A 25,012-nucleotide genomic window follows, 5' to 3' on the forward strand; every position below is an offset into this window, starting at 1 on the left:
ACCCAGATATTAGCTTACAGTTTCGGTCGATATATGATCTCTCAACAATTCTACGTTTCATCCTCTTCCTTGTTTCAGTTGATCTTGAAATTGGTAATTTGTTGGTGAGATTGTTGTTTTGTGATTCTGACTCTCATGTATAGGGGGTCGTGGGTTCAAATCCGCCAAAGCAGGTCTTCTTTCAGCAAGAAATTAGTCAAATTGTGCTGCACTCAACCCAGGTGAGGGGAATGAGTACCTGACAGGAGTAATAGAAGATCCTTGTTGAATGTACTGAGTGCTAGAAGTGGCAGCTAGCTAAATAGATTAGGCTATTTTGGCACCTAAGAAGACTGGGGGGGGGGGGCTGATTCAGCCCCCTTATGATCTTGGCTAATCTCATGGCTAATTAATTATGCTAATTTATGTGTAAAATCAAAAGTTTGCTCTAATTAACTAAATAATACGTACCTCTAAAATGCAAATTTTTGATTCACAGACTCCTTATAGGATCAAATGTACTGAAAAGAAGTCAACATCACATTTATTTTCTTTTGTATTGTTTTCTAAATTTCTTATGTATTTTCATGTTTTTCGACTTTTTGTTTTTTATTGTTTTTTTCAATGGAAATTGTCTGGGACTTTTTTATTGACCATAAACAAGATGAAACTATTTGATTTTAATCAGTAAAAGGAAAAATAATGATACTTAATGAAGTTTAGCTAAAAACAACATTTGTATTGGATTTGTACATGAAATCACTATTTTGAGCTATTGTGGGTCTGCATGCACTTATGAAAGTTTCGTAATTTCGGAACCGCGTACCCGGGGGTTGCGATTTTGGTCTCAAAAGTTGTGTGAGAATTGAAAGTAAAAAGTCAGCGAGCAATGTCTTAAAAAAAAATTGTGCAGCTGATTTATTATGAAAAATGTCGGGGGGGGGGGGGGGCTGATGTCTTATTAGGGTTGAGGCTAAAGCCGGGATAATAATATCAATAATATTTGGTCTATGTATTGAACCTCTGGAACCCATGGTTACTATTAAACTCAACTTGTCTGTTGCTCCCTCCTCACAAAAAATAGTGAATGGCAAGAGTTTAAAAGAAAACGCTCTTGTTCAGTGAATTAAAACTGGATTTGGAGACCCCTCTGTAGTCACATTTCAGAATTTGATGTTGCACAGAAATTGCATGCTTGTAAATGAACACTAAATGGAATGACTACATGTATTTAATGCTTAAGAAGTTTTTATCCAAGCGATGATCACATCGACCTGTTGAGCGTTTGATAAAACAGAGTAATTTCCACTGACAGATGTTATAAGCCACTGAAATCCTTGCATCTGATTGAATGAGATCAAATTAGTGAAATTCACTGACAAATGTTTTATGAAATGCTCTCCAGATATTTAACCAGGTCCTCTGCTCCAACACTGAGCATTTGTATTTTATCTGTGCACCACAAATCTTATTCTTATATTCCAGACCCAGTTGTTACTCCAGAGAGGTTGCCGCTTGCCAAGTCTCAGCAAAATGCCATCAATGACACTGCCAAGGCGAACAAGAAAATGGGTTCAAGGTCAAAGTCTAAATGTCAAAGTTCATTCCTAGAAATCACTCAAAAAACTAAACCAGAAGACCTAAGAATGGTGATCACAGTCTCTTTATTTTCTATTTATTTAAATCATTTTGTTATGACTTCTGATATATTTTCATATTATGTAGATTTTTATAAGTTTATCATGTGTTTTCACTGCTATATTTTTACAAGGTTAAAACCAGCTTTGCATCCATATTTTCCTCCTATTTTTCTTTCTCCCATTTCTGTTGGTCTTCTTTTCCATTATTTTCCTGTCATCTTCCCCTCCTTTATCTTTTAGTTTCCTTTCTGTCTCTTTCCTCCCACTCTCTTTCTTTCTTCCTCTCTTTTCTTCATTCATCCTATCTCATCCTCTCTCTCTTTTCTCTTCCTTCTCTCATTTGCTTTTTTTTCTGTCCCCGTATTCCATGGTTATATATGTAACATAGCATTAATGCCCTAGTTGCGTTCTGTTCGAATTACACCTTTACACTTCTTGACATTTGTACATGCTTCATCAATCATCATGTTACTTTTTAAAGTTTTTCTTTTTATTCCTTTTTTTCTTGGTATATTTTTTATGATTGTTTAATATGATAATTGGTTAGTTGTATTTTTTGCTTATATTTCATCTTTATAATATTGTACTTTGTTTATACTGTACACTGGATTTGTCAGTCTTTGGACTGTTTTGCCAGTTTTCTTGATAGAATAAATACCATACTACTGCTACTGCTACTACTACTACTACTACTACTACTACTACTACTACTACTACTACTATTACTACTACTACTACTACTACTACTACCACTACCACTACCACTACCACTACCACTACCACTACCACTACCACCACCACCACCACCACCACCCCCACTACCACTACCACCACCACCACCACCACCACCACCACCACCACCACTACCACTACCACTACCACTACTACCACTACTACTACTACCACTACTACTACTAACTGTGTATGATTTATTTTGAAAATTATTTTATTGATTTTGGTTTCAGCAATAGCTGCAATGATTTCCTGATTTCCTGCACCCCTTAAATATCTAGATACATGTGTGTAGTTATTGTATTTACTGGAAAATTAGTAGTTGACATACTATATTGTTTCAGATGCTTATCTGTGGCAACTAGTTTATCGAATTTGATTCTTTTTTAGAATCCTCACAGCTGCGTTTTTTGTTGCAATTAACCCTAAATGGACTGGGCCATTTCGATGTCTAAGAAGACTGAGGGGGGCACTGATTCAGCCCCCCTTGTGATCTCGGCCGTCGAACGCGCGATCGCAACAAAAATTTGCACGCGTGTTCCCCATGGCATAATCTACAAAACTACAAGATCAAATTCTGAGGAAAACTCATTGCTAATTAATTATGCTAATTTATGCGTAAAATCCAAAGTTTGCTCTAATTATCTAAATCTGATCAAATGTACTTTAAAAAAATTTCAAAAATTATATTTGTTTTCTTATGTATTTTATTGTTTTCTAAATTTTTTATGTATTTCTTTGTTTTTTGACTTTCTGGTTTTTTATTGTTTTTTCAATGGAAATTGTTGGGGACTTTATTTAAACCATAAATAAGATGGAATTAATTGATTTTGATTGGTAAAAGGAAAAATAATGATACATTAATGAATTTTGGCTTAAAACACTATTTGCATTGGATTTGTACACAAATTCACGTTTTTGAGCAATTTAGGATCTGCATGCTTTTACAAAATGTTGCGTAATTTCGGAACCGCGTACCTGGAGGTCGCAATTTTGGTCTCAAAATTTGCGCAAGACTTGAATGTAAAAAGTCAGTGAGCGACGCGGTCAAAGAATCTCGCACAGCGGATTTATCACGAAAAGTGTTGAGGGGGGGGGGGGGCTGATTCAGCCCCCCCAGTCTTCTTAGGGTTAAACATGCCATAAAAACATATATTATGGATACAAACTCCACTTTGAAACAGTTCATGTGCAAGCGTATTTATTTCATACTTTGAATGAAAGGTTTCATTATTTTCTTGGGCAAGCCACTGATTTTGTAGGAGAAATCTTATCTCTTACATTGTCTTCTATACAGTATCTAAATGAGCTAATGACGGCTTGCAGTGCCTTTGACCAGGTTAGAGGGGAATCTGACATCAGTCATACCTTCACCTCGGGTTTTCCACAGCTGAGTGGCTATACTGCTTTCTTAGTCCAGACTCTCACAAAGATTTTGAAGCATCTTACTCAGGTATGATGTTTCAAAAACTTATTTCTAGTAGTTGCAGCAAATTATGATTTTATGAGAATTTTGAAACCAATATCATGTTAATATTTATACATTTCTGTCATGAAATCCTGGCTGAAAAACAACTACATTGAAAGTCTTAACACACTTTAAGTGCATGTGGGACAACATTTTGTTGTTTCAAAAAAGATTTTCCACTTGTTGAAATGCTATGTTTATTTTGTAAATTTCTCATTCCCAAATTTGGTACATATTTTGTTTTTTATACATACTTAAACATAAATTACATACCTGGTACATAACTGTTATGCTTTTAACACTTTCCATGCCATGGGGCTCAAATCCTTTTTGAGTGATGAACATTTCACTTTGGCTCAAAGTCACTTGAAAGTGCATAACCACTTGAGAGTATTACCCTAGTTTTACCTCAATTTGCTGCTCTCAATGCTCGCTGTATTCAAGAAATTGATCCTACCAGATTACCCATCATGTATCTTTAATCCTTTCTAGAGTCAAGCCAATCTTGAACAAGAGAGGGCAGCAAAACAAAGATTGGAACAGGAGACTGCTCAACAGAGAAAACTCATTGATGCCATGACTGTTGTAAGTTCACTCTCATTTGAACAACTACACATTTTTACTTTTTCTATTTAGGTGAAATTATATTTGGTAGATGATCGAGTGCAGTCAGAGATGAGTGCACTTGTTAAAAGGGTTGTAAAGAAGAGAAGATGAGAGGCATGAGTGGTCGGGGAGATGAGAGAAGGCTGGCTTCAGTTGGTGAGTAGAGTTGTAGAGCAGGGGTGAAGACAACATCTTGGGCAGCTTGAATTTTTTCTTGTTAGTTATCAATAGCTTTCCATGGAAGGCACTTTCTTTCATACGTGAATATCGGCGTGATCAAGTGGTCCCAAAATATTTTACTTGGGCAAAGTTACCTGAATTTGATTTGTTCATTCATTCTTTCATTGTACAGGACATGATGCAATCACAAGAACTAAATATGAAGATCCAAGCAGAAGCAAGAAAACAAATCAATCAGATGGAACAGAGACTGCAGATTGTAGAGGTAAACTGTCATACAAGGGGGATTTCTTCTGTAGAAGACACCTCACTGACAGGATTACACATCACATTTGATTGCGCATTCAATTACACATTTTATTTCATAGTGGATTACACATTTGATTACATATTTGATTATATATTTGATTACACATTTGATTACACATTTAATTACACATTTGATTATGCAATTAATTACACATTTGATTACTCATTTGATTACAAATTTGATTACACATATGATTACACATTTGATTACTCCTTTGATTACATATTTTGTTAAACATTTCATTACACATTTCATTGCTAATTTGATCACACCTTTGATTACACATTTCATTATGCATTTTAATTCATTACACATTTGATTGCACATTTGATTACATATTTGATTACACTTTTGATGACACATTTAACTCGATTTTTATCTGAGAGGATAATGAGGTGTTGCAAGAAACTTACGCTCAATTGATAATCAAGTATATGTCCCCAAATCAAGCCTAATTGGGATTTGTGAAAACACAAATCAACTACCAACTTGCGTTTTCATGTAGATTTTATATTAGAACCTATATTGAATTTTTTGTTGCAGCAGCTCCATTAGCCTGAAAGTTTGCAAATTGTTTTAAAGTGAGCTTGTCAAAAATGCTTATCTCTGGCCATAATCTGTGTTGACAGAAATTCTAACAATTAAACAAACCATTGGCACGTCGACTCGTCTTATAGAGTGCTAAAGTGTGATATCATCAATTTTTGTTGTTGTTGTAATTTTGCTGTTTTTGATACCATATTTCGGTTGAACATGGTGAAATACCTCCACAAGCCAAATTTGTGGGAATTTGGTCCGTGGGGCCTTAAGATATGACCTCATGAATACGTAATTTTCCCCTTTGAAGTTAATGTATTATTTGTATGGTATAAAACATGTGATGTCATCATTTCGATACTTAATACATAATGGCATCATGGTCTTGAGGGTCATTCTATAATTTGGACCACAGAAATAAAAGGGACAGTGAGAGAGAGGGAAATCTATAACAGGTAAAGGTGCACTTTTTTTCTGGGATATCATGGAGTATAATATATTACCTCTGTCATTTTTTAATTTCTCTTTTCAGCATTTGCTTGCTAACGGAGAGTTTTTAGAAGAGAAGGTTGAGCCTCCTGAGACTGCAAACCAGAAGGAAGGTATGTATTAACCCTTTGCGTGCGGGCCCGCGAAACCGGATACCTCTCCCTGCGGCGGAGCCATTTTTGTACATTGCTGGTATTTGGATCTGTGGCGGTGTTTTTCCTAATCTATTGCTAATTGCGCCAAACTGAAGTATTTTCAGGATTTTTAGTGAATGTAAAGATGAAAGATCAGACATATTTCTTTCTAGAACTAAAGGTCTCGCTTCTCAAATCAACAGAATAGTTAAGAAATTTACGAGGAAAAAGTCGTGTTATTTTGTTAAATCTTCGCTTTTTCCCAAGTCAATAGGCACTGTGTACAAAAATGCGTAAGGGCAATCAGCACGCGCGGACAAGTCGGGTTCGATCGATACCGCTTTGTTGTCTGCTCTGGTGCTTTTTTTCATTGCCTATTGTCACGCTACTCATGAATGGTCTCTTTACCCTCTTGTATACAGATCATTTGCAAAGTGTATAATTACGGCGATAATCCGTTTAGGGTGAAATCACAGCATACCAAATACCTTTATTTTCCAGAATGAATAAAAAAGGGTGAATATTCCCTTGCAAGTACGATGATGATGCTGCGCAACGAAAGTCCGAAACTATTTTGTGATTTTTGGCTTCTGGGCTTTAAGACGGTGGCCTCAATGTTTCACTAAAAATCGCCTTTTGGTTTCTTCTTTTCATGAATTATAGTTTGTAATAAAAAAATAATTTTGTTCCTGATGATTGCATACCAGTCTTCGATTTGTTTTTCTGTGGCAATTTCAAAGAGCAAAGATATACCAGGGGCCCGTTTTATATAAAATTTGTTTACAAATTTTCAATAACACTTGAAAGCTACAGAAATCCTATTTGACTGGCGGATGGTAATTTGTTTAAATTGTTGCGCATTTGTCAATATAAAATGTACATGTATAATGTATTTATAAAACGGTACCAATTAGGGATTTCCTCGTTTTCCCTTTCTCTGGTTTCTAACCTGTAACCGAATGTATTATCTACCGCTTTCATTCCCTTATATCTATCGTCTTTCTATATCCCCTCCCTTCTACACCTTTTTTTTCTCTGAGTTCTTCTCATTTAAATTATATCTGTATCGTCTTCCTTCTTCCCGATTTAGAGTACGAGGTATATACCCGCCCCATCCCCCTCAATCCTTTCTGATTTTTTCTTCTCAGTACCTGTCGTTTTACATTACATCTAACGTCTCCCCCCCTCTCTCTTCATCGGAAACGGTTCCAAGAGAATGCCTCGTTTTTGCCAACTTGTATCGGAGATGGTTGGATTTGTGGGCCTCTCGTTTTATTGCATCGTGGTCATCATGTCAAAAATTTTGGGGGTTTTTCCCCCAGTTTCTCAAATAATGTCTCGAAAAACCTTTCAAAATTACTATTGTAACTGTCATTTCACAATAAATTCTATACCATCTTCCATTTTCTATATTGATAACATGGGTAGATATCTTTCGCGAAAGACAATATGATGATGATGATCATCATCATCGTATAAAAATGCACAACTAAACTATTTTTTGTGAACTTGGGGCTTAGGGTTATGGAAAGACAGAGGCCTCAATCTTTCACTAAAAGTAATTTTCTTTTTTAGATTTTTTCATAAATTATATGTCTCAGTCTCATTTAATTCGATTTTCCATGCAGCTATTATAATAATAAATTAATTTTGTTCCTGAAGTTTGCGCACCAGTATTCGATTTGTAATATCCTGAAATTATTTCAAAGTGTTAAACGAATAAAAGTGACTAAAATTGTAAGTCTGAAATCATACCTCCCAACTCTCTTCTTGTCACTTTCTACGTTTCTTTCTTTATCTTACTATTCCCTCAAAAATAGTCATGATAGCAATTACTGAACGTAAGAGAAAGTAATTTTTCTTGAATAAATTATAGCATCCGTAATCATAAGTGTTTTTTTTTATTTGTTCTTTCATTTTGTTCGATTATCTCCTTCGTTTTGTTATATTGTCTTCTTGATTTCACAGCCGAAAACAAAGTAATAAATAAATCATGAATCAGCAAAAGCGCACTTGTCTATTCCCCCTTTTATCTCTGTCTCTCATTCTCTCTCGTTCTCCGTGACATCTGAACATATTTTTCTATAATTTCATGAATCTTCGTTCATCCTTATATACATCATCACCCAGGGGTAGCGCTTTTATGCAATATGAATCACTGACAGATGTCATAAGCACCTGTGTTGTCGGTAAATGAGACAATTTTTTTTTTAGATACGGTATGTTGGTCGAAAAAAAAGTATTCATAAAAGCTTTTTGTATTGCTAAGTACAAAAAGCATTCAATGGGTCATCCTGCCGATAAACACTAATCTTCCTTTTGTTCGGGGCGTTGACCATCTGTATCCTGCTCTTTTTGGAAGGAATTTGTTTGAGTGGCCGCCCAGACATTCTTTTGTTCGGGTAGTGCCGATATCATGAACTACATGGACGTTTTTTATCTTTTGAAAAGAGCAGAAGATGAATGGTGTGCTTAACTGCTTTCTTTTCTCTTTTTTTTGCAGAATAGTAGACAAAAATAATAAGAAGGGGGATGATGGGGAGGGAAAAAGTTCAAAAGTGCACCGAGATCAGCTCAAAGTACTAAGACATTACAAGCTTTTTGTTTTTCTGAAAATACAATCGATCGATGAAACCAAGGAGATATCATTCTATCTAGAGTGATATCTTCTTGATTAAACAAATAAGACGAAAATGGTGAATAAACGCGTAGCTTATTACGTGACGATCTTGCAGAAAAAAATCGATCTATCAGAACAACGATATGGATCAAATCACGTGATCAGGCCTTGTGCGCGCGCGTACGTGCTCGTCACAAAATTCATCCTCCCCGTCAGACTCTAACGAAAAAATCGGGTAAAGTTGAAATGATTTCCTATTTTCGGGATTTTTCCCCACGTAGCTGTATATTCTTTTCAATCTGTTATCGAAATAGGTTTATAAAGGAAATAGTGGCAGAGGTTTTAGAACATAACAATTACGAAAAAGCTGAAAAACATTGAATTAAACCAAACATATCTCGGCTTCTGTAGAAGCCCGTCTTAGCTAAGTGAACGACTCGCTGGGCTTCTGTGGAAGCCCGTCGCACGCAAAGGGTTAAGGATCAGGTCTTCTAAACTTAATTCTCACTCCCTGATTAATGCATAGGTCTCTAAGCTCTGTCATTCTTCTTGGTTTAATACAGAGATAAACTTTTTTTTACAACCAGTTAGTAAATAACCTTATTGATAAATTTTCCTAATGGATATTTATATGCTTCATGCTATTTGTTGATGTTACCAGAAAGAAATTATTTCATTTTGTTTGTGAATTTGAACCACTTTGCTTTTTCGTTCCATGCAGGTCTTCAAGAGCAAGCCCTCGATTCTCATCTGACCCAGCCATCAAAATCAGTGTCTACCACAGCTACATATAATTCAGCAGCACTACGTTCAAGTGACATCAAACCAGATCAACAAATTGACCTTCATCCTGTACCTACGCAAATTTCTGCTTCGGCCTCGGGCTCTTTTCCAGCCGTGTCCTTTGTAGAATCTACGCTGCCGACAAGGACAAGTTCAGGACAGACAATAGTGACAGGACAGCCTGGAAATCAATCTAGTACCTCCCAAGTACAGTCTACAGCAGCCAGCTCATTCATCACCTCCAGGAATAATACCATTACTACTGCAGGTAATGCAAGGCAGGAAGCTATTGGACTCCAGGACACTAGTGGTCATCAAGTACCTCAGTTAAGCCAGCACACAGTGGAGAAATTGATGTCAACTCGACCTGGGCAAGGGAGAGATGATGTTCATTTTTCAGGGAATCTCAGAGGCATTCAGACCAATGTTCCAATTGGTATTCAGAGTAGTGGATTATTGCAATCTGGTGATGGCGAGAGATCTATGCATGGACCAAGTAGCAAATCAGGGTTTAGTATATCATCAATGCCTTCTAGTGTGCAGAAAGATACTAATTTGACATCACAGGGGAGTAGACTAGGTCCCTTCGGTAGCTCAAGACAGCAAGAGTCTTCAGACTTTCATCTCCGTCCTATGCAGCCTGCAATGCTCCTGTCACCACCCAGGCAGAAGGATAGGAGAGATTTCATCAAACCACCTGGCTATCAGTCTCAACTTGCTAAAGGTGCTTCTCATGGACTCACCCATTGTGGCATATCCAATCCTACATCTACACTAAGTGGTGGTGTAAAGGGATCCACCTACCAGCCTCAAGCAGTGTTCTTAGGCACGAGATCAAAATTTTCAGGGGACCCGAGCCGTGATGTGAACCGAAATGATTTTGTTAACCCATCAGGATATCCTCCAAGGGAGCCTCCACTCAACAACTATACCTCTGATCCTGATGGTCTCAGGGAAGGTGTGTCTCCGACCTTATCTTTGGGCAGTTCATCTACGCGATACCTCTCTCTTCCTGGCAATCCTGGTGAAAACAATATGATCAAGAACATTCTACATCATGGCAACACCAACCCATCTCTTCTGCAACCGGACAGGCCAGGACCAAACGGGCAAGATCAACAGCAACACCAACCCTTGAGGAACGTTCATCCAATCACGGTGGATACTGTCTACGAAGCATCCCTTGATGGCTCAGTAGAGCCGGCTGGAAGAGAGGATACATCTGTTGATATGAATGAGAAGATAGCATCACTGTCTAGACAGAGGGTTGAAGCTCAGGTCAGACTTGAACATCTCAAGCATATGTACGGTGGAGAGGAAAGACCTACCACCAGTGGACGGGAAGCTACAGATAATAAGATCCCTACCAAACCTACAGGTCAGTGGATTCTCAGTAGATATTAATTACAAATTGGTATATATTCATTCCCACAGGTCATTATACAAAATGATTACATTGCTATTTTGTATTATCATTGGTGGAAACAAATAAGTACCAATGATAACAAATTGTACCAACACTGAAATTCTGGCAAAACATGTACATGTATTGACAAAGATTTTGTGTTTATAGGGATATTCCAAAATTGCAATCAAGTTGCTTTTTATAGGCAGAAACTGGTCGCATAAATCTCTAAATTACTCTTATTTGTACAGAAATCTTTCATCAGTAGGGGATGATTGAATAATAAAAAGTTCTACCTTTACTTTGGGATTTAGTAGACAGCTTTCATTCAGCATAAGGGAAACCTGTAGAGGCCTTTGCTTTCTTGAGTGACCTTAATCATAGCTACTACATACTATATCCAATAGGTGTGTTGATTGGAGCTTCACCCCCTGTTTCACCAATATCAAGAGAGCCACCGTCGCAGAGACGATTGCCTACAGGGACATCCCATAATGCATCAGCAGGGAGGACAATCCATGTATCCATGCCAAAGCTGAGTGAGCTGGAAATATCTGCAACAAGTACTCCCGCTTCCAAGAGGTAAGGACTTCATTGGCTTCAGGGTCAATTGGGAGGACGAGGTGAAAGGTACTTAACAATCAGTTGCAAATCTTTTTGGGGTCTCTGAATCAATCTAATGCATAGCAATTGATTGCAAATTCTCAGTTGATTGTTGATGCCTCTTGATTGGGCGATGTTCTTCTTGAAAAAGGTAGTGTGTACTGATTTGCTGCAGCAAAACCTGATTTATCAGTTGGAAAATAGATTTTCTGGCAAAAACCCCATTTATATTTCATTATGGGAAATGTCCATAGAGTCCATAGTAAATATTTCAATTTTTGCCTTGCCTGCACAGCAGAGCGAGACTATAGGCGCCGCATTTCCTACTGCGGCGGCAGCGTCAACATTAAATCTTAACCTAAGGTTAAGTTCTTGAAATGTCATCATAATGTCATCATAACATCAGAAGTATATGGACCTAGTTCATGAAATTTGGACATAAGGGTTATCAAGTATTACTAAACATCCCGCCTGAGTTAGAGGTCACATGATTGAGATCAAAGATCATTTAGGGTCAATGAACTTTGGCCATGTTGGGGGTATTTTTTTATTTTCATCATAATTTTGAAAGTTTATGGATCTGGTTCATAAAACTTGGACATAAGAGTAATCAAGTGTCACTGAACATATTTTGTGAGTTTCAGGTCACATGGCCAAGGTCAAAGGTCATTTAGGGTAAATGAACTTAGATTATGTTGGAGGACTAAAAACTAATTCTAAACCAAGGTTAAGTTTTTGAAATATCATAACTTTGAAAGTATATGGATCTAGTTAAGGAAACTTTTACATGAGAGTAATCACGCATCAGTGAACATCCTGTGTGAGTTTCAGGTCACATGACCAAGTTCAATGAAGTTTGGCCATTTTGGGAATATTTGTTGAATTGCCATCATAACTTTGAAAGTTAATGGATCTAGTTCAGCAATATTCATGATTTCACATAGGTTATGTAAATACACCAGGGCTTAGTAACAAAGGTTAGTGGTTAATTACTAATTTGAACAAATAATTCTGATTGTTTTCTGGTCAGTCTTCTGAGCAAAATATGCATGAAACGATGATCTTGATTGGTCATTTTATTTAGCAATTAATGGCTAACCTTGTGTTACAGGGCCCAGATCTAGATCTACTATTATGTGATTACAATTGACCTTGAATTTACATACTTTTTAAGAGATCATTGTTTTCTGCAACTGTTTTCTTTTACCTTTACTTTCCTTCTGAATAGAAGAATGTGATAATGAATAATTGAAATAATTTTCTTTTACAGTTTTTTCATATATGATGGAGATCACATGTTGACATTTTGTATTATATATCCACAGGACATCAACTGGAAGCAGTGGTCCCTCACCAGGCATCAACCAATATGACTGGAAAACACCTCTCAAGGTAGGCATTGTTTGTCTCCATCTCTTACTACTCTAACAATGCTCTTCTCTCTTGTATTTATTATTGTGTTATTCTTGTTCTGTCAATTTCACGCATTAGAGTAGTTTTAGATGATGCCACAGTGGAGGGCATAGCAATTTGAAACCTGGGGGGGGGGGGCATGTTGGCCCCCCTTCTGATATCAGTCGCCATGCGCGTGATCGTGCCGAATTTTGCCACGCATATTTCTTTACCACATAAACTCTAGAAGCCAGTATTAAAAAAGAATTTTTTTTTTTTATTATGAATAAAATGTGCAAATTTATTCGTGAAAAATATTATTTGCAATTTAACACTCAATTTTACTTCACATTTTTTTCAGGTGTCATCTTTGTAATCTAATTCAAAGGTTTCCACAAAGAAATATTGCAAAAGCCAATTTTTTTCCTTATGTATTTTTTGTTTTTAGAATTTCTAATGTATTTCTATGTTTTTTTCATCCTTTGTTTTTCATTGTTTTTTTCATTGGAAATTATTACAGACCACTTAACAACTAAATCCCTAAATTAATCTAGCAGACCAATTAGAACGAAAAATATTCACCCTTTTATGAATTTCATCTCCCATAGACTTTTAACTGAAAGTATAAAAATGAGCCATTTTAAGCAGAACATTGTCTCGTATAAAAATGAGCCATTTTAAGCATAACATTGTCTCGTAATAAGTCACATGGCGTCGCGATGCTATACCCGCATGTCACGAATTTGGTCTCAAAAGTTGCACAAGACTTCAAAGAAAAAAGTCAGGAAATTTTGCGGTGCAATCTATTTTGTTGGCCCCCCTTCTGATATCAGTCGCCATGCGCGTGATCGTGCCGAATTTTGCCACGCATATTTCTTTACCACATAAACTCTAGAAGCCAGTATTAAAAAATAATTTTTTTTTTTTATTATGAATAAAATGTGCAAATTTATTCGTGAAAAATATTATTTGCAATTTAACACCCAATTTTACTTCACATTTTTTTCAGGTGTCATCTTTGTAATCTAATTCAAAGGTTTCCACAAAGAAATATTGCAAAAGCCAATTTTTTTCCTTATGTATTTTTTGTTTTTAGAATTTCTAATGTATTTCTATGTTTTTTTCATCCTTTGTTTTTCATTGTTTTTTTCATTGGAAATTATTACAGACCACTTAACAACTAAATCCCTAAATTAATCTAGCAGACCAATTAGAACGAAAAATATTCACCCTTTTATGAATTTCATCTCCCATAGACTTTTAACTGAAAGTATAAAAATGAGCCATTTTAAGCAGAACATTGTCTCGTATAAAAATGAGCCATTTTAAGCATAACATTGTCTCGTAATAAGTCACATGGCGTCGCGATGCTATACCCGCATGTCACGAATTTGGTCTCAAAAGTTGCACGAGACTTCAAAGAAAAAAGTCAGGAAATTTTGCGGTGCAATCTATTTTGTGTTTCAGAAATATCGCATGAAGCGATGAGAGGGGGCTGTCAACGAGTGATGCGATCAAAAAATTTTGTGCAGCCAAAATATTGCGCGCATCGTGGGGGGGGCCTCTGAACCCCCCCCCCCCCCCCTCACCCGGCTAGATAGGGTTAAGTGTTGTTACTGTTTATGTTATGTAAACTACCATGTTTTGTTATCATTTTGCATATTTTGTTAAAATGCAGAATATAATAAAATCAATAAAACAAACTTATGTCTTGCTTGTTTCCAGGATTCCCTTGGAAGAGAGGAATTCTTTGCTCTCAAGGCCCACATATCAACCTAACATCACCAGGAAAAGAGGAGTTCTTTGCTCTCAAGGCCCGCATATCAACCTAACATCACCAGGAAAAGAGGAGTTCTTTGCTCTCAAGGCCCACATATCAACCTAACATGTCCAGGAAAAGAGTAATTCTTTGCTCTCAAGGCCTGCATATCAACCTAACATGTCCAGGAAAAGAGGAATTCTTTGCTCTCAAGGCCCGCATATCAACCTAACATGTCCAGGAAAAGAGGAGTTCTTTGCTCACAAGGCCCGCATATCAACCTAACATGTCCAGGAAAAGAGGAATTCTTTGCTCTCAAGGCCCGCATATCAACCTAACATGTCCAGGAAAAGAGGAATTCTTTGCTCTCAAGGCCCGCATATCAACCTAACATGTCCAGGAAAAGAGGAGTTCTTTGCTCTCAAGGCCCGCATATCAACCTAACATCACCAGGAAAAGAGGAGTTCTTTGCTCTCAAGGCCCACATATCAACGTAACGTCACCAGGAAAAGAGGAGTTCTTTGCTCTCAAGGCCCACATATCAACCTAACATCTCCAGGAAAAGAGGAATTCTTTGCTCTCAAGGCCCGCATATCAACCTAACATGTCCAGGAAAAGAGGAATTCTTTGCTCTCAAGGCCCGCATATCAACCTAACATGTCCAGGAAAAGAGGAATTCTTTGCTCTCAAGGCCCGCATATCAACCTAACATGTCCAGGAAAAGAGGAGTTCTTTGCTCTCAAGGCCCGCATATCAACCTAACATCACCAGGAAAAGAGGAGTTCTTTGCTCTCAAGGCCCACATATCAACGTAACGTCACCAGGAAAAGAGGAGTTCTTTGCTCTCAAGGCCCACATATCAACCTAATATCTCCAGGAAAAGAGGAATTCTTTGCTCTCAAGGCCCGCATATCAACCTAACATGTCCAGGAAAAGAGGAGTTCTTTGCTCTCAAGGCCCACATATCAACCTAACATCTCCAGGAAAAGAGGAATTCTTTGCTCTCAAGGCCCGCATATCAACCTAACATGTCCAGGAAAAGAGTAATTCTTTGCTCTCAAGGCCCACATATCAACCTAACATGTCCAGGAAAAGAGGAGTTCTTTGCTCTCAAGGCCCACATATCAACCTAACATCTCCAGGAAAAGAGGAGTTCTTTGCTCTCAAGGCCCACATATCAACCTAACATGTCCAGGAAAAGAGGAGTTCTTTGCTCTCAAGGCCCGCATGTCAACCTAACATCACCAGGAAAAGAGGAGTTCTTTGCTCTCAAGGCCCGCATGTCAACCTTACATCACCAGGAAAAGAGGAGTTCTTTGCTCACAAGGCCCGCATATCAACCTAACATGTCCAGGAAAAGAGGAGTTCTTTGCTCTCAAGGCTTGCATATCAACCTAACATGTCCAGGAAAAGAGGAGTTCTTTGCTCTCAAGGCCCGCATATCAACCTTACATCACCAGGAAAAGAGGAGTTCTTTGCTCTCAAGGCCTGCATATCAACCTAACATCTTCCTTGGGTTTAGTCTGCTATTTCATTTGGTCCTGTGAAGTGTTTATGAAAGGACTTGTTGGATCCGATACCTACCATAACAGTGCTATTCAGTCAATCGAAATAGAGGAAAGTTGTCTTACAACTTGTCTTACTAAAAATATTGGTGAAACATTCTCCTGCTTCAGGTAACTTAGCAAGAAGAGTTATTTTTCCTTATGTATCAGGAGACAGGATAAAAAAAGGGAATTTGTCTTTTTCAGACTAACCAAGAAATTCAGTCCACATTTCAACGGAGGTTTCATCTTCCTCATTCAATTTCCATAGTAAAGAAAATGTACCAAAGAAATCTTTGATATGAAAATATATATGAAAATATATTTTTCTTCTTACATAATATTTTTGGTTGTTTTAAGTGCATGATTAAATCAATCTGTATTTGGGGAAGTAGTCGGCAGCCAACACAATGCAAAAGTGGCGTCTAAGTTCACTTTTCCCTTTGATGGTCACTTTAATTTAACCCCAAAACATATTGTTTTGCTCATCCTAGTGAGAGTACAAACTCTTCATCCATGATGAAGAGTTTTGTGTGAAATCTTTATTACATATCCTCCCATGAAGAGAAAATCTAATCTGCCAACATGTTAAAGAGCCAAATTAAGTGAAATATGTACAAATTAAGAGCCAAGTTAAGTGAAATATGTACAAATGTTGTTAATGTGTGACATAACATGTCATGGTTGCATTGACAATAGGGTGCTCTACATACCATTAGTGATCTCAACACTCAAATGGTCATAACTTATTATATTCAATTTTTCTCAAACTTTCATCGATCTGTTACTGTTATTTTCATGTTTCATACAATTCAACTGGTATTAGCTGTCTTGTCAATGGAGTTAATCATAGAAAGTAAATGTCGCCCTCTTTAGAGGTTTGCATGCTACACCATCCACACTTAATGTATGATTATTTAAGTAAATGAGGAAGAAAATTAGTTTTAAAATGCTACCATTGTAAGTCCTCTCATGCTTCATTGAAGATGTATTTACTTGTTGATTATTTCGGTCTATTGTAAGCCAAATCATTAAATAAAGTTGTGTGGAATTCACACTCAATGTGTTGAATTCAATAAATTTTTTGACAGCTAATTGCTGAAAATGTATTTATCACTCCAAAAGAGCCAATGAACGATTAAGTGGAAAGTCACCCTTGATTGTGAAACAAAATTACTTATCTTGGCCAGCTTGTGTAATATTTGCGAATTATTGATTTAATTTTTCATCCAATTTGAGATTATTTTTCTTATAATGGTAAAGAGTAAAATTTCTCTGATATTACTGATAATGCAATGAAGTTTCACTTGATATTGTGACTCAGCCTTGACAAGTGATGACTCATAGGTAAATTGCCACTTGGTCCACATCAACTTTGTCCACTTTTCATCTGGTCTCACGTTGTATCATCCTAGATGGATTTCATTTACTAACAAAGTTTTCTAATTATTTTTTGTCCATAAGAAATATGAAATACAATTTGTATAGCACACATATCCACCTTGTTAGGTCTCCAGGCACTCCTATATTGCCCTGGCCAAGCTAGTCCACTGTTTTTGGTGCTCACACTCACAGGATTTGAGGAATTCCTGCAGGTACCCATTTACCTCACCTGGGTTGAGTGCAGCACAACATGGGTACATTTCTTGCTGAAGGAAAACACGCCATGGCTGGGAATCGAACCCACGTCCCTCAGATTGAAAGACGAGAGTCAACCACTAGACCACGATGCCCCCACATATTTCCATATTTACTTCTTTGTCTAATTTCCAGTTACAATGTAGGTTTATCTATTCCACCTTATAACCACTTGGTCGAATACCACTCATTCTATGTGATAAAATGAACTATTCAAGAACCAAATTTTTTTTTGACAAAGTTCAAAATAATATAAGTAAGTAGTGAGCCCATTTGGGCATTAAGACTGTATAAGAGGTAGCGCACGTGAATGTTAGACCAAGTAGCAGCAGGATCGATAGCAGACTAAGTGGGTTTAGCCATGATGGTATTCAATGATATAATTGGATCATCTGCTAGTAGACCAAGTTAATACAAACTGATGACTATCTTTCAAGATATTAACGTAACACTAAAAATTATTTTTTTATGTGTGTGTGCATAATGGAAGAAAATAAGTGTTTATTATTTGAATGAGCGTCGCACTGGCAGAGATCTAATACAAAAATCTTGTTCCTTATGTGTATTGATGACACTGATCATAAACGCTTTGCCTTATTCTAGACCAGTTACTAGTAATTTCCCAAGTTACTTTGTGTTACGGGGCCCCGGTCTTACACAGGTCATAACCATTTTGCCCTATTCCACTTACTTGCTTGCCTGACCATGCATCCCATGTTGCTAAGAACAAGAAACTTAGGCAATGAATAAATATTGTTATCTCCTCTCCAAATATGACAATGTACAATGACAGGAGTGGACCCAGGATTTTCCAAAAGGGGGGAGCACATTTTTCTGAGGAAATATTTGACAAGCAAAAGAAATAATAAAAAAAAAAAAAAAGGTCTTCACTTTCAAAAGGGGGGAGGGGGGCACAGTCCGGCTCTGCCCCCCCCCCCCCCGATCCGCCAGTGCTTCATGACTATTTTCTCAATACATTATGTTAGACAAATATGTTGTGAGATGATAGTATTATATTCATGTAGTATGATTAATAACAGGACAACAGTCTACATAATTTAACCTTTCATAATTCAAATAATCACCAGTCTAAGCTATTTTTCAGAAAAAAAAATATTGGAGATAATTTCCACTTCAATGTGAATATTTATGAGGTTCCAATAGATGTGACTTTGACAGATTCCCCTGTATATCCGTATTATTACCATTGAAGTTATATGAATATATTAGGCATATGCCAATTATATATAGGATTAATTTATCGTCTATGCTTTGATATACAGTGGTGCTCAAAAGTTAGTCAACACCACCAGAAACTGAAAATATTTAAAGTGTTCAAGTTGTACCATGTTTTAGATATTTAATTGTGAGGTCAGGTGATAAAATATTATATTCAATAAAGTTTGTTCCTCTGGGCTTGCCAAAGATTGTAGTGTTGTCTACAGTGCATGAAGGAGTGTATTTTGTGGTGGGGTTCGCTAACTTTTGAACACAACTGTAGATCTGTGTTTGATATTGATGTGCTCTTTAATGTGATATTTTCTAAATTTTTGTGCGCTACATGGAGCTTTCAAGAAGTTGAAATATTAAAAGTATTCAATGAATAATCACAAATACAGTGTCTTATTATTATTCCAGTTCGATTAATGTGTATTGTACTTTGTACTGCAGTGGCATCTGGAATAGCCTCTCTATCTGATCATCAATGTAAAATCATATTATTGCCCTGACTGGGAGCAGCATAATTCTACTTGAGTTTAAATGTCTTTTTCACGCTAGTACATATTTCTTTTCAACAAAGATGAAGTTAAGTATTTGATAGAATATTTTTTTTTATATTTATTTATTTATTTATTTTATTTATTTATTTATTATTATTATTTTTTTTTTTGGGGGGGGGGTCGGAGTTATATGTTGCAAATCACAAACGTTGCACCATAGATGCTTTCCCCTTGTCTTTTATTTTGCCTAGTGTATGCATATTAAGTATAAACAAATTAAAAGACAATACAGATCTGTTGTGTGTTCAATGGGGATACAGTATTAAATTGCCCTTCCTTGGTCCTAGAAAACATTCATTGCTCTGATAACTAAAAAAATAAAATCCCATTATAGTTGAAATAGAAGATTACCGGCTTTTTGTTTTCCTTGCAATATTTCGTTTGCATCACGAGATTTGTTTTATACTGTGCAGTTTAAGGAAAATAGAGCGATGAAATATCAAATTGCAAATCCCGTAATTCAAGGATGACACTTTTCAGATATTCTCAGCATATATTTTCGGCGATAGAAAAACACCTTTTTTTCATGTAGGAAAGGGGTTATTCTAGATGATTTTCAGTCTTTCCCCGATAGTTGCATAATATTTGACATAACATTTGACGAGTCGTAGTATGAGCATTTACAAATTTCAATGAGTATAGTCTCAGAAAAAATATTTTGCTTTTGTTTGATATAATATTTGTTTTCCGAAAAATATGATCGCACTCGCTCCACTATTTGGCGATTTGTAAATAACCATATAAATCACAATGTAATCGTTAGTTGGAATTGATGTTTTGGAATTCGACATAGCAGACTAAAAGACATATTTGAAATCAACCATTCCTGTAGTGCAACCCCTTTCTGTCACTCAATTATATGAAGCGAGTCGAAGCTACACCTGTCGTACAGATGCGAGCCTTCATGATTGGTGCGAGTAGCGTATAGGTTATCAATTATATACCATATCACGGGTTATCGCTCACTTGGGTGCCGCCAATCATAGGCGCGAGCCACATTTCTGCAATTGTGGCTTTTATATTTGTATGCCCGACCGGGATGCCAGATAAGGCTGACTTTGCTTTAGAAAATGGTCGACACGAAATGACCATTTTAGGAAAATAATAATATTGGCGAAGGCCTTGCAAATTGGAAGCGTTATATCTAAAGTGATTGATTTGAACAAATGAGAAAAAAAAGAGTGTAGCAATGAAGATTATTATCATTTCTTCACGTTTTCTTTAAAAGGCAGAGTTGTCCCATTCAAGCCAAATGGCCTGCTTTACAAGGGAGCCCTGATTGATCAAAATTGGATATGAAATAATAATGTTATGGAATTCGAGTACATGGATTTATTCAAGAACGACCCAAGGCCTTAATCAAGAAAATAATGATTTTTGTGTATTTCATGTCATGAGGACTTTAATTTCGAGGAACAAAACGATATCGTCCGGTGCATTTCGTTTCAGAAATTTCTCAAAACTATTTGGAACAATTATCAGTGAAAAATTAGTGTATTACCTTTTTTCTTTTCTTGAAATATTAATATTTATTTTAAACTTGGTGTATTTGACAATGGGTCGAGTACAATTTTACAAAAATGAAAATGCTTTTTAATGAATATGTATAAACGGAATTGACCAACAAAAATCCCCAACTTTGGTATTTACAAGAGAAAACACAAACCGTAATTAGTACGCCTAAAAAGTAAAGACGATTTAGGCAAAAGTATCCATTCTTCAGATGCCAACAAAGTTAACCAACTACTTGACTACGGGGCCAAAAAAGTTCCCAACCCTCATTACCATTAATATGATGCTGGTAGAAATGGGTAATTAACTCGAATACCCAAGTGGGTTACAATTGCCCATAATCATGTTTTTTTTTATATATACCAAAACATTTTAAGTGTGTAAAAAAATGTTAGGCCTACTGACGCAAAGAGGATTCGATAAACTATTCAGATTATTTGGTTTTACTTTTAGTGAAATTATTCTTATTTTTTAATCTTATCAGACATGATAAGACATGAAGTTAGAATCCTATGATTAAACAATATGAATAAATGATACGCAAACTGATAAATCTATTCATGAACATTCTAGAAGTGTAGTTCGATCGTCTTGCTCCATCAGGTAGAATGATTATAATATGATATTTTTATGAGGAAGCTCCGAGGAAAGGGGAGGAAAGTTTGGATGACACGTATACCTCACAAGGAGAGCTGAAAGTCGGTATCAAAGAGCTTCACCACAGGTATAAATTACATGACCTCCCATCACCGTGACACTGGAATAAACGACATTCAAACTGACAGTCAAGAAAAAATGAGATGATAGTTTATTGACATAAAGAGTTCTGGGCGCGTGTGTTAAGTGATACCATAGTTACCCCATGGCGATACCCAATAGCACCCCTACTGCTGATGATGGGCAAGTATATAGAGAACTCACAGGGGTATATTTTATACGCAGGATGAATTGAGGGGAAAAAAACACGACCAACTAATGTTTATGCACATGAATTAGTTATGTGCGTTGGTGACACACGAAAGCGCCGAGCTCATTTCATTTCTGATTGTTCATGAACATTTCTATTTCTCCCATAATGAATACGCTTTTAATTTTTAGGTGTCCCATGGCATATCTAAATGAGTTGCGTGTTGTCACAACCAATGACAAAGTAATGTTTACTTTATGAATCGTATGAACATTGGTTTTGATTAGAAAACACTTAAACATAAGCAAGGAATAAAGGAAGCAAATAAACTATCTTATTTCATACCGATTGATAGCTAGCCCGATCAGAAAAAGAGTGAAAATAATAATTATTTGTGGTGAACGCTGACAGAGAAAGAGAAAATATATTGATTTGAGAGTATCGAGTTATTGCGTTTTTCATAGTTTCTTTTCGTTGCTTAGATGAAAGACAGGTTTGATAATTATGGTTTTTGACATCTGGAAATCCCCCTCGTCCTCGACTCTTCATTGGAACTCCAATTCCCATTGACTCCTGTTATAAGAGCACACGACAGGTGTCCTTCTCCGAACCCTCGTATAGGAAAGAGATCTTTGCATGACAGGCTAATAGTACTGGTAGAATAAACGTAACCTTTCCGGAGTCTGGCTGTGAGTTTGTCGCTCGCTGTAGAGTCACTTCCAATGAACTCTCTTTGTTGTTCTACATCATGTTACTGCTGCTGCTGTGTAATGTGTTGATTTGATCATTATCTTCAATAGACAGCTGTATCTATACACTACAAGCATGATCACGGAATGTAAATTGATGAACTCGTCTATTTATTTCTGGTGGAAAGTTGGAGGATGATATATTTTTCTTGAGATGACATCATTGTTTTATTTATAATTTTAACGCGGTTTACTGTGTAATAATGGGGATGTATTATTTAATCAATATTCTGCTTCTTTTCATGTGTTTCGAAGTGTCGTATGAACGGCGACTTCCAGTTCGAGCTCCAGATTTAAAGCTCCTCCTCGACTCAGGAATAAATGTCTCTTTTCCAGATGAACACCGACAGTTGGACTTTGCGGATTACCCTCAAGCTGATGGCTTAGCCAGCCAGCCCCGTCCCGCTGATGATCCGCTCCCTCTCCCTCTCCTTCAATCTCTCTCATACCTTAATATCGACCTAGAACGATCCCACCATGAGCTTTACGAAGCGCTATGGAGGAATGCAGACGTTCCCATGGATACCACATCTGCTACTAAAATAGATGTCCTCGGATATCTCCTCAAGAAACAAGTGGAAAAACTTCGGCGGGTGAGCAATGGCCAGGTTGAGTTGGTGTTTCTTGTCGATAGCTCTGCCAGTGTCGGGATAGAGAATTTCTTCAATGAGCTGAAATTTGTGAAGAAACTTTTGGCGGACTTCACAGTGGCTCCTGATGCGACCCGAGTAGCTATCATCACCTTCTCCTCCAAACATCGAGTTGAATTGAATGTTAATCAGCTTGATAACAGCATCCCTGGAAAACATCATCATAAGTGTGCTCTATTGAATGAAGATCTTCCTATGATTACCTACGTTGGTGGAGGAACATACACTAAAGGAGCCTTCGAGCTTGCCAAGGTAATCACTTTATACTTTTCATTATCTTTATCATATGTCATAGAGCTGTTGGGGCTGTATTCACGGACATTTCTCAAACACTGTGCAAGTGTATTGTCGGTTAATGATATTATAATATCCTTACTAAGATTAACCTCAAACAAAATGCCAACTATAGTGTGAAAGTAATATGACTTAAATCCTAGATTAACACTGACTTACTGTTTGATGTAACTTAGTTTGATGTATAATGTATTACGGAAATAGGGGGAAAAAACTATCCATTAAAAATGGGAATCGTTTCCGATACTGTTAACTTGGTCAATGCATATATTTCTGGAATAGCTTACTTCAATAAATGATTTTTGTCTTGTTAATGTTGAAACAATAAGTTTTACCTTTGTGGAAATCACAAACATAAACTTATTGTAAAATAAAAATGTTAAATATGTTCACGGGCATCATGGTTTATGTAAAAATTGTAGACCTATATAAGCTGATCAATGTTTCTTTCAAGGAAGGAAGATTACATCAAAGTGATTTCCTGATGACCCGAAAGTAACTTTTAAAGAGGATGACTGAAACGTCTCGACCAATTAACACATTATATAGGGCCTATATGCATGATATGTTAACTTATCAACTTACATAATATACGACATCGTAAGCTCTTGATATACCTTATGGATTGTTTCTGATATCATATACTAATTTTGTTGCTTTAATTTATTGTTATGATAACATTATCGAGTACGTGCCTTAATCGTACAATCATTTGATGACAGATATAGCACGACCAATTTGATCTTGATCTTTTGTTCTTGAGGATCATAACCATATTACGCTAAAAAATGACCGCTGCACTAGCTCAAAAAGACAGCTGGGTCCTGTAACACAAAGGTTAGCGATTGATCGTACGCTTGATTTTCACGATTGATTGTACATTGTAGTCAATGCAATCAATCGTAGAAAAAATGTTTTACGATCATTGCTAAGTTTTGTGTTACGGGCCCCTGGAATCAGTCTGTTTAGATGAGGTTTTAAACATTTTTTTAATTTAACAAATTTTCCCCTTTGGAGAGGAGGTGTATAAAGTGAAACAAGACGTGGAGCAGTGAAAGAACCGACGAATCAGAGACTGAAACTTTCGGTCTATAACTCATAATCTTTGAAAAGAGAAATGATGAAGAGGTGAACCCAACATTTTAAGTGTTACCATGGTTACAGGGTAGAGCCATTTAAAGTGATAAATGAAACATTTAGAAAATGTTGTCACTCCTCCAACCTTTTGAATGTTGATTTTACTTTTCATTGTTAGAGTGAATCGATAATTGATTGTAATATATGATTGAAACTTTAATTC

The 25,012-nt window shown here is 36.6% G+C and overlaps 1 protein-coding gene and 1 pseudogene across 1 annotated transcript in view; both read left to right on the plus strand.

The window, feature by feature from the left end:
* The window catches only part of LOC129271235 (uncharacterized), a 38,042-nt pseudogene extending 19,372 nt beyond the window's left edge, over positions 1-18,670 (plus strand).
* Positions 18,671-22,882: 4,212 nt separating this feature from the next.
* LOC129271236 (sushi, von Willebrand factor type A, EGF and pentraxin domain-containing protein 1-like) overlaps positions 22,883-25,012 on the plus strand; it is a 46,613-nt gene continuing 44,483 nt past the window's right edge. The window contains exon 1 of the mRNA XM_054908619.2: positions 22,883-23,670. Coding sequence (XP_054764594.2) covers positions 22,972-23,670 — 699 coding nt within the window. The 5' untranslated portion in view covers positions 22,883-22,971. The remainder of the gene's footprint in view (positions 23,671-25,012) is intronic.

Source organism: Lytechinus pictus, chromosome 11 (assembly GCF_037042905.1).
Source record: "Lytechinus pictus isolate F3 Inbred chromosome 11, Lp3.0, whole genome shotgun sequence".
NCBI classification, from domain to species: Eukaryota; Metazoa; Echinodermata; class Echinoidea; order Temnopleuroida; family Toxopneustidae; genus Lytechinus; species Lytechinus pictus.